The 16,977-nt window shown below is 43.6% G+C and overlaps 1 protein-coding gene across 11 annotated transcripts in view; it reads left to right on the top strand.

The window, feature by feature from the left end:
* The window catches only part of ZFPM2 (zinc finger protein, FOG family member 2), a 469,506-nt gene extending 465,189 nt beyond the window's left edge, over nucleotides 1–4,317 (top strand). For all 11 annotated transcript variants that reach the window (XM_083749019.1, XM_083749021.1, XM_083749023.1 and 8 more), the window contains one exon: nucleotides 798–4,317. In XM_083749019.1, the coding sequence (XP_083605145.1) occupies nucleotides 798–3,295 (2,498 nt within the window). In that variant the 3' untranslated portion in view covers nucleotides 3,296–4,317. The remainder of the gene's footprint in view (nucleotides 1–797) is intronic.
* Nucleotides 4,318–16,977: the final 12,660 nt, after the last annotated feature.

Raw genomic sequence — 16,977 nt, 5'->3', positions numbered from 1 at the left:
TGGGAGTGGGTAATTTCTGTGGTCCACGTGTCATGGCCAAATAATTTTCTACTCAGGTTTAGGCTTTCATCTGCTGCTTCTCTCTGCTGTTGGGGTGGTGGACATATCAGGATTGTGAGTCCCTGGGTGACGGGGTGTATGTGATGGAATTTAAGGGATTCATCATAAGAGTCCTTAGGGAATTTTCTGTTGGCATGGCCAACACCTCTCTTGAAACCCTAATTGGTTTATATGATGCAGACATGGCTTGGGTGGTTGCCCTGATTGCTCTCAAGCCTTCTCCCACAAGACACAGCCTGTTCATCTTATTGGGGGCAATAACGCAGCCTGAATGCAGGTAGTGGAAAACCCTGTGTGAATCTGGCCAAATATAGGTAAAAGTCCAGCTTCAAGAATGGTTGTGATGGCAGTAAAGGAAAGATATCCACTGAGTGCCATCTAGCAATGCTCTTCTGGGTGCTCTTCTGCCTTAATCAGCCTGGCTAGCAGAAAGGGCCCATGGGTAACCTGCTATGACTAGCTTAGTAAGCACTCACTAAGACACTCACATCTCATTCATATCTATCTATCTATATCTATCTATCTATCTATCTATCTACACACACACACACACACACACACACACACACTTACTTTTGTAACTGCCCTGGGAATGTGAAGTGTGCATTATAAAATTCAGAATTAAGGTTATAAGGATTAGTAATTGCTTTCTGTTAAATATATTCCGGCGGACAAAAGATTCAAATTAATTTGTTGGGTTTTTTTTGTTTTTGTTTTTGTTCTTACCCCTTTTGCAGGAGTAAAAATGGAAGAATTTCTTCCCTCCGGTTCTAGCCTGAAATGTACAGTTTGCAACTACACTGCAGACTCCGTGATTAACTTCCATCAGCACCTGTTCTCACATCTCACTCAAGCTGCCTTTCGATGCACACACTGCCATTTTGGCTTCCAAACTCAGAGGGAGCTGCAGCAGCACCAAGATCTACATGTCTCTGGCAACAAACTTCAGAGAGAAAGTGATACTGAACACTCTCCAAGTGGCAACGAAGAGACTTTGCAGGCAACTACAGATCTGCTGAACAGGAATGACGGCTCCCAAAGCCAAAAGACAATGCAGACAAAGGATGCAAGTTCTGACACCGAGCTCGACAAATGTGAAAAAAAGACTCCCCTTTTCCTTCCAAATCAGAGGCCAGAAACACAGCCTGTCACAAATAAGCAAAGCTTTTCCTACACAAAAATAAAATCTGAGCCATCTAGCCCAAGGCTTGCGTCCTCCCCAGTCCAGCCTAACCTGGGTCCTTCTTTTCCAATGGGACCTTTTCTTTCTCAGTTCGCTTTCCCCCAGGACATCACCGTTGTTCCTCAGGCCTCTGAGATCTTAGCCAAAATGTCCGAGTTGGTCCACCGAAGACTGAGGCACGGAAGTAACAATTATCCCCCCGTCATTTACAGTCCGCTCATGCCAAAAGGAGCTACCTGTTTTGAGTGCAACATAACATTCAACAACCTGGACAACTACTTAGTGCACAAAAAGCATTACTGCAGCAGTCGATGGCAGCAAATGGCAAAGTCACCAGATTTTGGCAGTGTTTCGGAAAAAATGCCAGAGGCTGTGAGCCCCAACAACGGTCAAAATTCTATCAACATTTTGAGTAGTACGCCTCACACTTCAGACGCAGAGAATCAGCTCCTTCAGGCTTCCTGCATCAACTCCTCCACTGTATTAGACATGATTGGGCCAAACAATAAGGGGCATGAAAAGGACTTCTCCTCACAGGTGAAAAAGCTGGCTAGTGCTGCCAACAGTGATGAGAAAATGAACGGGAAACCTTCCGATAGCAAGAACTCAACGACCACTCCTTTAATTGAAGGAGAAAGTGATCCCAACAAAACCACGTGTGAAGCTTGCAATATTACCTTCAGTAGGCATGAAACATATATGGTCCACAAGCAGTATTATTGTGCCACACGTCACGATCCTCCCTTGAAAAGGTCTGCTTCCAACAAAGTGCCTGCCATGCAGAGGACGATGCGCACACGCAAGCGAAGGAAGATGTATGAGATGTGCCTGCCGGAACAAGAGCAGAGGCCACAGCTGGTCCAACAGCGTTTTCTTGAAGTGGCTAATCTCCCCAACCCATGCACATCTTCTCAAGAGCCGACAGATGGCCTCGGGGAGTGCTACCACCCACGCTGCGATATCTTTCCAGGAATAGTCTCAAAGCACTTAGAAACATCGCTGTCCATCAACAAATGCATCCCGGCCTCAAAGTGCGACACGCCACATTCCACCGTTTCTTGCTTGGAGATGGACGTACCTATCGATCTCAGCAAAAAATGCTTGTCCCAGTCTGAGAGGACATCTGCTTCCCCCAAAAGGTTGCTGGACTACCATGAATGCACAGTATGCAAGATCAGTTTTAACAAGGTAGAGAATTACCTGGCGCATAAGCAGAATTTCTGCCCCGTCACCGTGCATCAGCGTAACGAAATGGGGCAGCTTGACGGCAAAGTGTTTCAAAACCCAGAAAGCGAACGGAACAGCCCTGAGGTCAGTTACGAACGGAGCATAATCAAATGTGAGAAAAACGGGAGCTCGAAACAGCCTTCTCCCAACGGAAACTTGTTTTCTACGCACTTAGCAACTCTTCAAGGACTTAAGGTCTTCAGTGAAGCTGCCCAGCTCATTGCTACAAAGGAAGAAAACAAACATTTGTTTCTTCCACAATGCCTTTATCCAGGAGCAATAAAGAAAGCTAAAGGAGCAGACCAGCTTTCTCCATATTATGGAATAAAGCCAAGTGATTACATTTCTAGTTCCCTTGCCGTTCACAACAACGATGCAGATCAAAGTACCAATGTAGAAGGTGATTCCCTGAAGGGCCAGACCCCCTCCAATGGGTGCCCAGTCCAGAAGAAAGAGTCTCTGCCGTTGCTGCCAAAAAACAGAGGCATGGTTATAGTGAACGGCGGACTGAAACAGGAGGAAAGGCCTGCGGCAAACCCTCAGCAGGAGAACATTTCCCAGAATACCCAGCAGCATGAAGATGGGCACAAATCTCCATCTTGGGCCTCTGATAACGTTTTAGCTGCCAATGAAAACGTCTCTCCAACCATTCCTGCAGCAGAAGAACAGTTGTCTAGTATAGCAAAAGGCGTGAATGGGTCCACTCCGGCACCCACCAGTGGAAAGTATTGCCGCCTGTGTGACATCCAGTTCAACAACCTATCAAACTTTATAACTCATAAGAAGTTTTATTGCTCGTCACACGCAGCAGAACACGTCAAATGAAAGCATTTGGCCCCACCTTTGGTACCTGTGTTTAGCATATTGTTCCATACGAGTCTGAAAGAGAGCTGTTTGTATTACTTCTGGACAATCAGGCTTTAATTCATCATTGCTGAGTTAAAGACTTTAAAGGTGTACTTCCATTACAGTCCATTAGTAAAGTGTATTCTTGGTGCCATTTTCAAAACAATTAATTTATTTTACCAGCAGTATTCATAGCTGTAGTTTATTTTTTATTTAAAAAGAAACAACAACAACTTTATATTAAAGTCATTTGTAATGTTATTGTATAGTTATTGTGTAGCACATATGGTTTGCACTGTATAGTAGATTTTAAAGAAAATAGTCACAAACTATACGGAAAAGCATTTTAGAAATAGCTTCAAAAGCACCTGTGTATCCTGATTTTTTCCCCCTTATATGCTATTGCAGATATATGTAGATGCTAAAATATAACTTGCAAAACGTTTCAACTATGCTGTAAAGTTCGCCTTAAAATTTCAATTTCAATTTTTTTTTATTAAAAAGAAGAATTTGGCTCAATTTGCACTTTATATTTTAGCAGATACAGTACCTTAGTCACTAGGCTTTGCATTTGTATGTAGCAGTATGTTTCTGTCTACTTTCTTAACCCGAAACGTCCGTTAAAACGAAGATGGCAATTTCCCCCCTTGTATAGTACTTGTATTTTCTTTTGCTGATGCATCTCTGTCTCGATTTTTAAACCTTTGCTGTTAAATGCAATACTTTATAAAGAATGAACAAAAATTACTGGAAGCAGTATTGTAAGTAATGAGGTCATATCTATCAGTTTTATCTTTTGAAAGGCACAGTCAAAATGAAAACCTTAACTCAATGCTGCAAGTATGAATCTAATTCATTTATAAGATATATTTAAATATAAAAGTAGCAATACTGCAACTGGTGATCACAGAGATAATGTTCTACTTCTGATAGAAATAATTTCTCAACAAATGTTGTTACTATGCATGTATATGGATGGAATAAAATTCCACATCGTCGGACTGTTCTGGCAGTAATTCATTCATTTGCAAGGGCTTCTTGGTATATTCATGGGGGTGGGGATGGAATGTACCAACACAACACATTTGATTGTAGAGGGTCTATGTCCCATGACAGTATCCCATCAAACAACATATAAGGAGGGGGATGAGCAATCTAATGGTGTTCAGGAAAGGAGTATTTCTGGTCCCAGTCACTTAAGCCACGTAATTCACTCAGTGAGTGGTGGACCCCAGAAAATACTCATCTCCCTGAATTGAGTTCCGTTCTCACCAAGGCACACTGAAAGGGTTGTGACACATATACTGAAGTTCCATGTTGACTTCAAGTATATCACTGAAAACAGACATAAATAGTGTGTTGGGAACATAGGAAGTTGGTCTTATACCAAGTTACACCTTTAACCAACCTAGCTCAGTTCTGCCCATGCTAGTTCACAGTGGCTTCCCAGCATTTTAAGGAAGCACGTTTCCCCCCAGCCCTACCTAGAGATGCTGGAGATTGAATCGAGAACCTTCTGCATGCAAGACAGCTGGTCTACCAGTGAGCTACAGGTCCTCCCCCCTAATTTGCATCAGCTTGCTTTTGTACCACCTTGCTAAAGCCCAATCCATGCAAAGCTCAGCAGGTGTACTGAGCACCCACAAACCCAGGAGCACATAGCTGTTGGATCTAGAACTCAGCTCAAACTCAGTCAAGGGGTTAATAATGAGATAGGTGGCGTAAGCACCATAACCTTAGCAAATTACACACCAATAATTTTCCAGTTTCATTATTGTGGGGACCAGAGGTGGGAAACCTGACTCTCTCCAGATGTGCCTGGGCTGCAACTGCCACTATCCTGACCATGGGCCTTGCTGGCTGCAGCCCATGGGAATCCAGCAACATGTGGGCCACAGCTGAAGCCTTGGGATCTATGACCACTCTTTCCTCTCCTCAGACCTCAGTAAACTGTTCAATTTATTCCATCCTAGACCAGTTTCTTGAATTCTAAGTGTAGCCATCACACACCTTGAAATGGTGACTGCTAACCCAATTTGGATTAACCTAGAAATGGTTTATGGTATTCAAGCCTTTAATAGGCAGCTTCTTTACAGTTTAGGAGCACAAAATGGGGCACCGCCATGTAAGGTACTTTGTGTATGGCTTTAAAAACCTCCTACGGAAATACGGGTGAATTTGCGGAGTTTATCCAAGAAACAAAACAAAACCATGCGACAACCCTACATTCACAAGGTTCAGTTATATAATGTTACAGCTGGAAGGATAATGGGGGAAATGTAGATCCGAATCTATCAGTAGATCATTGGAGTGATTTGTAGTAAGATTAGCAAGCATTCCAACACTTTTTTAAAAAATAGACCTAGTCCTTCACCTGTTCAGATTAAACTGCTGAAATGAAGAACTTGGGATACCAAGATCAAATTTTTGTGTGGAAGGACCATAAGCTCTGTTCAGTTCTGGTAATCAGAACAACTTCCTCCATTCTTCACTGGGCATGAATTTTGCACTAGGCTCTGGTGGGTAGGTCCTGGAGATCTAATAAAAAACCAAAGCAGATTCTGCAGGCCTGAAGTCTGCCCACCTTGTATCATTCCACCTTCCTGGACTGAGATATGAGCCACAGGAACCTGAACCTCAATACAGGAGACGCTATTATTTGAATTACAGGATACCATCAGACATAAACAGAGGGCAGGAGCAGGTATGGGGTATAACCTGCCAATGATGCTTAAAGGACAAGGAATTGGATTTGTGAAATATGAGCAGGTGTTCCAGGTACAAAAACCATGCATTGGAGGGAAAACTAAAAGAAGCCCATTGTTTCTTTGCGGAAAAATTGTTTCAGCCTCTCAACAATCTGGCAAACTGGACTCTGCTATTTAAAGAACAAAGTGTAAAGACACCCACTGCAATTTCCCTTGGAAAAGTGTTCTTAATTCTTGAGCTGCTATCCTTAGTTGTGAACATCTCTGATGCTGTGCAGGATGGACGAATCGCTTCAGGGGGAAATAACATTTTCCATTCCCACTGGGCCACTGTGTAAGCACCAGCTTAAAATTTATCATGCAATATCCTCTATAAGTGAAGCCAGCTGAGTTTTTAAACTAATGATATTCTTTGCTCCCATGGCTATTCTAGGGTGATTAATCCAGAATTCCACATCTCCAAGGACAGATAGGAAATTTTATAAATGGATAGAATATATCCAATTTTTCTCTGCACCCATTAACTCTCTCATTTTCAGGTTGGGTATGCAAATATTTAATAGCAAGATGAGATTACTGAGATATTGGCATGGAGTTAAGAGCTCTTAAGGGAGAAGAACAAAGAGAAAATGTAGTACATTTATAATCTTTTTCTGTAAAAGACAGGTGTTAGCTATTGTGTGCAGGCCTCACATTTAAAACGAACTAGTTCCTCTCAAGGGAAAGAGAAAGATACAAGTCGGATTTACTTGCTAACAGGATTTGCTTTCAAATTATTGCATTCAGGAAATGAGTTTTGTATGTGGCCATTTCAATTGTTAAAATGGTATTCAGCAAAACCCTAGCAAAAAATTCTTGGTCCTGCCTTAATGTGTCCCTTTGTTCATCATCTTTGACTTTCTACAACCAGTTTCCTTATTCCTGCAACATCTTAATCGCCCACTGATGTTGGCAGAGGTGACAAAATGGGTGAAAAACGTGTGTGTGACCTGTGTGTGCATGTATGTGAATATGGGGTTGGGCACACCTACCTTTGGGCACACCCATTGCTCCCGTGGTGCCCCCAGAGGATTGGCCAAAGGTGAACGCAACCCTCAGGCCAAAAACAGTGTTAACCACCCTGTGTTCGCCTGGCTCCTGCTGGTTCCCCATTCATCTCCACCTCCATCGTTCTGCCCAGACACTGAGGTCCAGCACCGAGGGCCTTCTGGTGGTTCCCTCACTGCGAGAAGCCAAGTTACAGGGAACCAGGCAGAGGGCCTTCTCGGTAGTGGCACCCGCCCTGTGGAACGCCCTCCCACCAGATGTCAAACCAAACTTTTAGAAGACATCGGAAGGCAGCCCTGTTTAGGGAAGCTTTTAATGTTTAATAGGTTATTGTATTTTAGTGTTCTGTTGGAAGCCGCCCAGAGTGGCTGGGGAGACCCAGCCAGATGGGCAGGGTATAAATAAATTATTATTGTTGTTATTAAAACAGTGAACCCCTTTAGCAGTTGCTTGTATTAGCTCCAAGGGAATTGGCAATCCAATAAAAGATGTGCCATCATTGACTTGTGTCTGTTGTTCTCTGGGACTAAAATGTTATCAACGATAAGAAGCACATTGGTGGGTGGCAATCAGCCATGAGACATCAAAATGGTTCCATTTCATAAGGGTTCAGTATGCAAATAAGGTGGGTGAGAAAGAGCAATAAGTGGTGATGCTCTCTCTGAGTATCTAGGTACAGGGTCTGAGTACGACCCTCTTTTCCTCTCTGCCTAGGTCTTCAGACTCCCAAACCCACACTCCCACCTTTACCCACTTTCTGCAGACTGGACTTCTCACATGCCCTGCTAGCTGCTCCCTGTGAGTGCATTTGGCTGTCTGGAATATGTCCTTGAACTATGACTTATGCCTCTTGCATTCTTGGATGGAAGATGGAGAAGTGGGTGTGCAGAAACCTCTGACTTTTGCTAGACTGGCATGTAGCCCATCTTACAACATTGGTTGCTGGTGCCTACTGGGACTCATAGGGTCAAAGGCAGGGAGACCAACAGGAGCCAATGGCTGGTGGAGCTAATTCTAGCCTTGATCCCATCTTGCTGAGTTCTACAAGGGGCAACTTCAAGACGGAGGAGGAGAAGGAGGAAACCGACAACCAGTGCTACATCCTAGTCCTTGTACAAGTAGGAAGGCATTCAAGCAGGAGGGCTGGCTGAGGGCAGACTGAGCGTGGTGGGGCAGAAACCCATTTGCTATAATGGACCAACCTCCACTGCTGAACAAAGGTAAGAAGCAGCAGCACATCTGTGCCTCTGGGCCATGCCCTCCACTGCCATGCAGCACCCAGAAGGTTGTCCATGATGGATGAAAGAAAGGTCCCCACCTCTGGTCTAGGAATACAAACGCAGGAATTAACTTGGATGGGTTATATCTTAGCATCTTTAACCCTCCCAATGTTCTTGCCGTCCATTCTGGTTAAAGAGCGATAAAGACGTGCAATTATTTCAGCACACTTAACAGGTGAAGCGGAGATTCTGATCTGCACTAATTATTGTAGGGATGCAACCAGGGAATGGTCTGCAATCCAGATTAATTAAAACCAAGTGCAAAAACACAGGGAACTGGATGTAGGGTGGCACGGAGAAGGAGGAAAAGGGACGGGGATCCTGCAGATTTAACGGAAGAGAAAATTCTACCAGGTGTCGCTTGTCATGCATGACACCTGCCGAAATCCCACGACTATGAAACGTGCAGGAGGCTGTGTCATCACCCTAATGAGATGTTCTGTGTGCGTTTTTGGTGGAGCCAGATTGTTACATGACAAAGATGTAATAGTCATCTGGATTATTATTATTTTTAAAAATGTAAAAGAAAACCACAGGAAGAATCACACCTGAATGTCAGAAGAGTGCGGAGAGACTGGTTAATATGGTCCCTTGCAACTGAGTCTCCACCCCCTCCTCCGCCGCAATATGAAACTCATGCTTTCCCATGGACTGGATAAACAGCTGAGGAGAGGATTTTGCATTGAGAAACAGCCAAAAGAGAAACCAGTCCTCTCACCCACTGTTTCTTTTTGCAAACTCTCAGCCCCTTGATGCTGCTGTTCATTAAAACATAAAAAGTTGGCTACACACGTCTGCCATGTAATATTGTAATATGACCCTAATAAGCATATTTTTTAAAATAAAAAACCAACATGACAGCTAGATTGAATTTAATAAACAGCTGCTTTATTATTACAGAGGAGGGGGAAGAATGGTAATCCATTTGCAGTGCAATCCTAACCATGTCTACTCAGAAGTAATACCAGTGAATTACAGGGCTTGCTTCTAGGTAAATGGAGTTTGGACTACAGCCTTCAATGCAAATTATCATCCAGCCAAACCAGTAAAATAAACCTTCACAAAGTTAAATTTCATATACATGTTGTATTGGGGCTTTTAAAAATTTGAGGAGGGGATAGTTGCTCCCTTTGAACAACAAAACACCTGCTGTTCTTCAGTGGATATTCACCCCACGTAAATAGGGAACAAGCTTATTAATATTGGTTTCCTTCAAATGTGATGAGGAAAAAACTGATTTAAAGAGGCCAGTTTAATTAGGTTTGCGAGGCCAGTTTAATTAGGTTTGCCCTATTTCAAAAAGTGAAAATCAACAAAATTTGTTGATTTTTTTTTGCAAAGTTGTTTAATGCCACTTTCTATTAAAAACAAAACTTCAAGAACACATGCAGGAAGGTTTTTGGTTTTCTACAAATCACTCTAATATATTAATTTTATTTTAAACTGGATGTATTTATTTATTTAGAATGATTATAACTGAAAAGCACGTCAGGTGGTTTCTGCCCAATCCCCTGCACACACACAAACTCTCAGGAGGGAACTTTACCCTGAGGTAAAATCCTCACAACTCCTTTTGAAATATCTCTGTTTTTGGAAGTGGTTTCAATGTCATGTGTTCCCTTCAGCTTTTCCAGAAAACCATCCCCACCTACTAAATATGTCAGTTTGAGCTGGGAAACAGGTTAACCTCCAGTGATTTTGTGACAAACTGAAGAGCTAAATAGAGGAGCGACTGTCAGAAGGGACATTAGCGTATTTGTAACATAATGATCTTACATACTAGAAATGTTTCTTTAAATAGCCAATAGCCAATAGCCAGCACCTGCCTATCTGTCTCACTAGTCTGAGGATAAGCAGCTGACAACTTCTAGGTTTTGGGGGGACATTATGTCAACAATGGAATGCTAACAGTGAAACTTCTGTGAGGGAAGTGAAAGGTCAGTTTACACAGAAAGGCTCAGGCTGTAATGCAATGCTTACTTGCCTGAGATTTAAGCCCCTTGATACGCAGAGGATTGGGTTTGAAAGATAGCTGCAGCTGAGGAGGAAAGACGGTAGAACAGTTAGCAGAAGTCTGGAGGAAGCAAATAAGTCCAAACTGAGAGTTCACACTGAAGGAGAATGCATGGTGGGAATGCACAAGTCCAATGCTCGTTCATGTAGTAACTAAACAATGGTTTAGTATTACAGGGTTAGAGAGGCCAGCTGTTAGGTCTGCTATACATCCCTCCCATTTTTATATACTGTAGGTTTCTGAAGATCTGTTTGTCTGATAGCTAAGCGATTCAGTTCTTTATGCTTAAGCCAAGAAATTGTTTCTATAACTACATTTAGCACTAATAGTCACATTAATGGCTCAAGACTACTGAGGAAGCCCAGAAAACTGTGCTCAGGGAATGGGCTATCAGCCAACCCCAATAAATTGGCCCTGTCAGAGGAGAAATAGCAGCTCTTCAACTTTATGGACTGCTAGGGCGAAACAGGGATAGAACGCTGGCACCCTGTCTTCCATCTGCACTTCACAGCTGCCGGGAACATAGTTGAACTTACCTACCTTCTTCTTGAACCTACCTTGATGCAAGTATTGTGTGCTTCCTAACACCCACACCAGCCCACTTCATTGGCTACCATTTTCAGGGGAGGGAAAACTTGCAACACGATGTCCTTATAACGCACGACCTACATAACAGACAAGCAAAATCACTAGGGAGGGTCAAAAGCAAAGAGGTGGCTGTTGTGGCCCAGAAGGTTGTGTAGCCTGGGAGGAGTCAGATAGGGAGGTCTGTGGGGGGCTGCATTTGGACCTCTGGCCTGGGGCTCCCCATCTCTTACCTTCACCAATACCCCCTGTGAGGCTCTGCCATTAGAAGCTTAGGTTATTAGGTTAGCTGGAGGTTATCAGCAGAAGGAAGTAAACTCCTAAACACCACTGAAATAGCTATACTAACAGTGGCACATATTGTCCTTATGGGTCTATCCTAAAAATATGTCTCCTCCCGTCTCTGTTTTTATTTTGCACTTCTCTGACAAGCTGCATCAGTTGAAAATCACAGTTATCCATACGTAATTCCCACGACAACCTTCCTCAGGCCACAAGAAATGGAAATCACTCTCCTAAGTAGCCCTATTAAAGTAGAGTCCTTTTTCAAACGGTTAAAAAGCCAGGGTTTTGTTTCGGGTTTCTTTGCCAATAACCAATGGGAAGGAGAATTATAAGTCTTTTCTCCCCCCCCCCTTTTTTTCTTGTCCCATAAGGTGAAAAAGTAAAAATAAATAAAACGAAAATGAAATGTGGTGTTACTTTGTCCCTGTAGCATTTGCAAGTTATTCTGGCATTGCCCTCATAAAGATACAGTTCAGGCTTCTGAGCTGATATCGAAATGCAGAGTTCAAGCACATTTTATAGCCGTTTGGAGCAATCAGCAGCAGTTGAATGAGAGATGTGATCCAGTCGCTGATAAAACCGAAATGATTTGTTTCATTACAGTAAACATTTTGATGCAAATGGTTAGCATTCTGGAAGCGCGAACAACGCAGCTATCAGAAGCCGGAGTGAAGTTAATACCACCACGTGTACAAAAGACCATTCTCACTGTTTTCTTGGAGGGAATTACCTACTTCATCTTACAAATTCCCCATAAAAATTCAGGTCAGGCGTTGAGGACCTTGGCTAATACCAACACACCTCCCATTGAAATGAATCACGGACTCACTCGCTTCAATTGCAGCTTTTAAAAGAACGCCAAAAGAGTCTTCTTGACCTTTCAGAAGATTCTATTACATTTATATACTCTGCAAACCACACATTCTGTGTTTGACATTGCCTGCTTTTCATTGTGCAACTGTTGTCTTCTTATGTAAATCAGTGAGAAACAACACCAGCTAGGCTGGAGTCCCCTTCAGTCATAGGCACTGTTTTTTTTTGTGTACCTTGGTTAAGTCTCCTGTCCTCCCAAACAGTATATATACAGTATGTACACAGCCCAGGTGATGCATTCAGGTACCCAAAGCTTTCTGCACATAATTCTCACACCAGCAGAGGATAGGTGTAGGGAAACCTGCCCTGATCTGCGACAATTACATTCATTAATAAGCTTGCCAACCGTCTCCGGGGACAGCTCCATAAAAGAACAAACCATGGTTACATGTCATCGTTTGTCTGAAGCAAGAGAAAATAATGAACCTGGGTGTGGATGACACACAAAGCCAAACCATGGCTTAGCTCATAGCAGCACAGCAGCAAGAAAACCAGTGGAAGAGCCACAATCTCCTCCCTAGGAACTGTCATGTTTTGGCTAGAGTAATATATGAACCAGGCCAATAGCTGAACATAATTCTAAACCATGGTGTAGTGAAGCATAAGCAAGCCTCATGCCTTTCTGAAGGCTCTCCTTCCCCTCCCACAAGGATGAGAGTTCAGAAGCTTCACTGCAGCTTTTAGTTAATCACAGCTTGCCATGTTGCCTGAACCAGGAATTGCGGTCAATATTAACACTGGTTAGTTTAACAGACATTTGCAAACCATGGTTTGACGTTGGCTCATTTTACATTAATCATAGTAAATAATGACGCAACACATTGTTCCAGTTACAGATAGGTAGCCGTGTTGGTCTGCCATAGTCAAAACAAAAAAATTCCTTCCAGTAGCACCTTAAAGACCAACTAAGTCAGTTCTTGGTATGAGCTTTCGTGTGCATGCACACTTCTTCAGATACACTTCTTCTTCACAGCTATCTGCCAATCACCCATTCCCACCACTCTTCTGAGTAATACCCCTCCCCAACTTCTCACTATATAGAAGGGTCTGGAAACTTCTGTTTCAGTGTATCTGAAGAAGTGTGCATGCACACGAAAGCTCATACCAAGAACTGACTTAGTTGGTCTTTAAGGTGCTACTGGAAGCAACACATTGTGGTTAACTAAAAGAAAAAGCTGAAGCCATAGTTAAGGAAGCAGCCCAAACTTCTAAATGCTAAAATTCTGTGGGTGTGGTTTCTACCACATCCACAGTTCACCACTTGTGCCAGCCAAAGTAGAAGTTGAAGGGCAGGGGGAAAAGGCCTTTACTCTTCCAGCTCCCGGACTATTGTAGTTGCAGAGGCCTAAATAAAGATAAAGAGGTCCTCTGCTGATAAAGAGGTCCTCTGCTGTCACATGATGACAGCAAGACTGACCCAAAATCCCGTGGATCTTGGGCCATGCCAGTGCTTCCCCTGAAACACCCTGCTTCGGGGGTTTTTGCAGGATACTCCCCACTCACTGGTGATAGCTTCCTTTTGCCTGCCATTGGGCAGGCTCCACTGGGTTTCAATGCAGCAGTGGCAACAGCTGAGGTGCCCCAGAGGCCAGAAGATCCAGACAGGACTGGGCAGAAGGACACCTTTGCCTCATCCAAACCTGTTCCAGCATAGCTCAAAGAGATAAAGAATTACCTGACGTTCAGAAGACATCTTAAGGCAGCCCTGTTCAGGGAAGTTTTTAATATGTAATGCTGTACGGTTTTTAACACTGATTGGGAGCCGCCCAGAGTGGCTGGGGAAAACTCAGCCAGATGGGCGGGGTATAAATAATAAATTATTATTATTATTATATTATAGCGGCTCAGGGGCTAAGATTGCTCCATTAGCATTATGTCTGAATGCAAGCAGTATGGCGCTAGCTTTAATATTAGAATGGCTTTTTATTTTGAGGAACAAAAGGAAGGGAGGCTGGTCTTGGCAAATATCTTAGCACAGAGAAGAATTTCTCCTCTTTTTCCGACCAGTGATTTGCTAGTGGCCTTGGCAGTCGAGTAATTGGAACGCCTGAATCATTGGCTGGCAAGCGATTGTAATAATGGCGGGTGGGTTTATGCTAAGAGACGCTCCTGATTACTGAGGGATGTTCCAGTCAACGGTTTGTTTTTAAACTAAATGACAAAGGGATTTGATCACACTACCTATCAATCAAGCAATTCAGTGGACAGATTTATACTGCTAAATTTGCATTTTCCCTCCCTCTCTCCTTAATCTGACTTTTATCTTTTGAGGATGGCGTTGGACGTATATGGTTATCCTGAAATGAATATTTTGTTTATGTATATGGATTCTTCAGATTGCCCACATTAGCGACTCTTAACCTTTAGACTGATCTATAAACATGTAAGAATAAATGTCAGCATTCATTTGTCATCTTGCAGTAAACTGTCAGGACTCGTTTCTCAGCTCGAATGGAGTATCTGCTTAAGGATTTGTGCTGGGCTTCATAATAAAAGCAGATAAACATCCACACAACTCATCACGAAAACTCGATACCAACCGTATACACCCTATTAGCACCTTAATGCACATTTCAGGTTACATCTCGCAGAAATCAAATGGATTCAGTAGAACTTGTTGCTGGAAAATGTGCGCATGACTCACTCCAGAAATGGTAACAAGTAGTACATCATCAGGGAAAGAAAAACACGGGGGTCCCATAGTATACACTCAGCAATGGTAGGACAAGTTGCCACAATTTAAAAGCAACCATTTTGGTCATTCATTCGTTTTAAAAATGTATAGCCCACCCTTCACTGGTAAAGATTCCAGCATAGAAACCAACATGGGAAGCTGTCTTATTCCATTGGCCCATCTAGATTAGTATTGTCTACAGTGACTGGCCGCTCCTCTCCAGGATTTCAGGCAGAGATTTCTCCCAAGAGTACCAAGAGATGCTGGGGATTGAACTGTGCACCTTTTGCATGCAGGTGCTGTGTGGCTGAGCTGCAGCCCTTAAGCATTCCAGAGTGGGTTACAAGGTAAAGGTAAAGGAGCCCTGGATAGTTAAGTCCAATCAAAGGCAACTATAGGGTTACGGCGCTCATCTCGCTTTCAGGCCGAGGGAGCCGGCGTTTGTCTGCACACAGCTTTCCAGGTCATGTGGCTAGCATGACTAAACTGCTTCTGGTGCAATGGAACACCATGACGGAAACCAGAGCACACGGAAGCACCATTTACCTTCCCGCTGCAGTGGTACCTATTTATCTACTTGCACTGGTGTGCTTTCGAACTACTAGGTTGGCAGGAGCTGGGACCAAGCAATGGGAGCTCACCCCGTCGTGGGGATTTGAACCATTGACCTTCTGATCGCCAAGCCCAAGAGGCTCAGTGGTTTAGACCACAGTGCCACCCGCTGAGCTGCGGCCCTTAAGCATTCTAGAGTGGGTTACAGGATAAAAGAGATTATATATTTTTTTAAAAGAGCAAAACAATTTTTTTAAAAAATCCCTGCTGGTTGGTGGCCAGGGTCTGGATTGCTCCCTAACAAATGCCAGTGTGTTACCGTATTAGGCCTCATCTGGTCCCAATGGGTGCTCTACCTCCAGCTTGGCTCAGCAATCATCCTGCACCCCTCTTCTGCCCTGCTTGCTGTGCCCAGCACAACTATAGATGTGGCTTTGCTGCCCTGTGAAGCCATGCCAGCCAGAAGGCAGGGTTTAGATTGCCTCCTAACATTGTACATACAGATGCACAAATATTAACACTGCACAGGCGTGTCTGCATATAGCATTGTTGTTGGCTTCCATCAACATGGGGTGCATGTCTAGGTGTGAAGTCAAGCTGCTGCATTATCAGCGCCAAAGTGTCCTCCCCGGGGTGTAAGCCTGGACAGTGTGTAGGGAGGTCCTGGGTTGCCTGGATGACAAGACCTCATTGATGTAGTCCAAAGGAAAGTGGACATTTCTGCGATTTCCATCTAGACGCTGTTTATGAGGGCTGAACACTGGCTATGTCTGGGAAATTCATTTCAGATCATTGCAGAGTAATATAAATGAGTGATCCTTCATGGATCACTGCCTTGCCGTGGCGAAGGGGCTTGAATAACTCAGAGAAGCTATGAGCTATGCTGTACAGGGCTACCCAAGATGGACAGGTCATAGTGGAGAGTTTTGACCAAACGTGATCCACCTGGAGCAGGAACCAGCAAGCCATTCCAGTATCCTTGCCAAGAAAACTCCATGGACAAAGACAACAGGCATATAACTAAAGATTGAGGGCACAAGGAGAAGAGGACGACAGAGGACGAGATGGTTGGACAGTGTTCTCAAAGCTACCAGCATGAGTTTGACCAAACTGCGGAAAGCAGTGGAAGACAGGAGTGCCTGGCGTGCTCTGGTCCATGGGGTCACGAAGAGTCGGACACGACTAAACAACAAATAAACGAGGAATGAAGGATGCCCCCTGTGCCCCAGAGATAGGAAAGAGTCAGAAGGGAGATGAGCCCTAGGGGATGTGTGTGGCCGGCTAGAAAGGGAATGTGTCAGGACCAAGACATCTAAAATGACACACATGAAGGGATGGGCAGACAGATTTCCAGTCCGCAATCACTGAACATGGCATCTCTTTCTAGGAAGAGGGGAAAGCTTTAGCCAAAGTTTTACAAAGAACACAAATGGAGGGACTTTTTTTTTTTTTACAATTAACTGAGTACCCTAGATCTTAATGTGGCACTCATGGTCTTGGGCAGATTAGTGTGAAATTTAATTTCTGCTAATCTGCCCAAGACCAGGGAAGCACAAAATATTCTCTGTGCAGTGTTTACCCACTTTTCCGAATATAGATATATGCATGAGCAACAAATCATGCAGCTTCAGGTTTACTAGAGT

This window comes from Podarcis gaigeae (genome assembly GCF_964106915.1).
Source record: "Podarcis gaigeae genome assembly, chromosome: 7".
In the NCBI taxonomy this organism is placed as follows: Eukaryota; Metazoa; Chordata; class Lepidosauria; order Squamata; family Lacertidae; genus Podarcis; species Podarcis gaigeae.
This window is presented reverse-complemented; position numbering and strand designations above follow the sequence as displayed.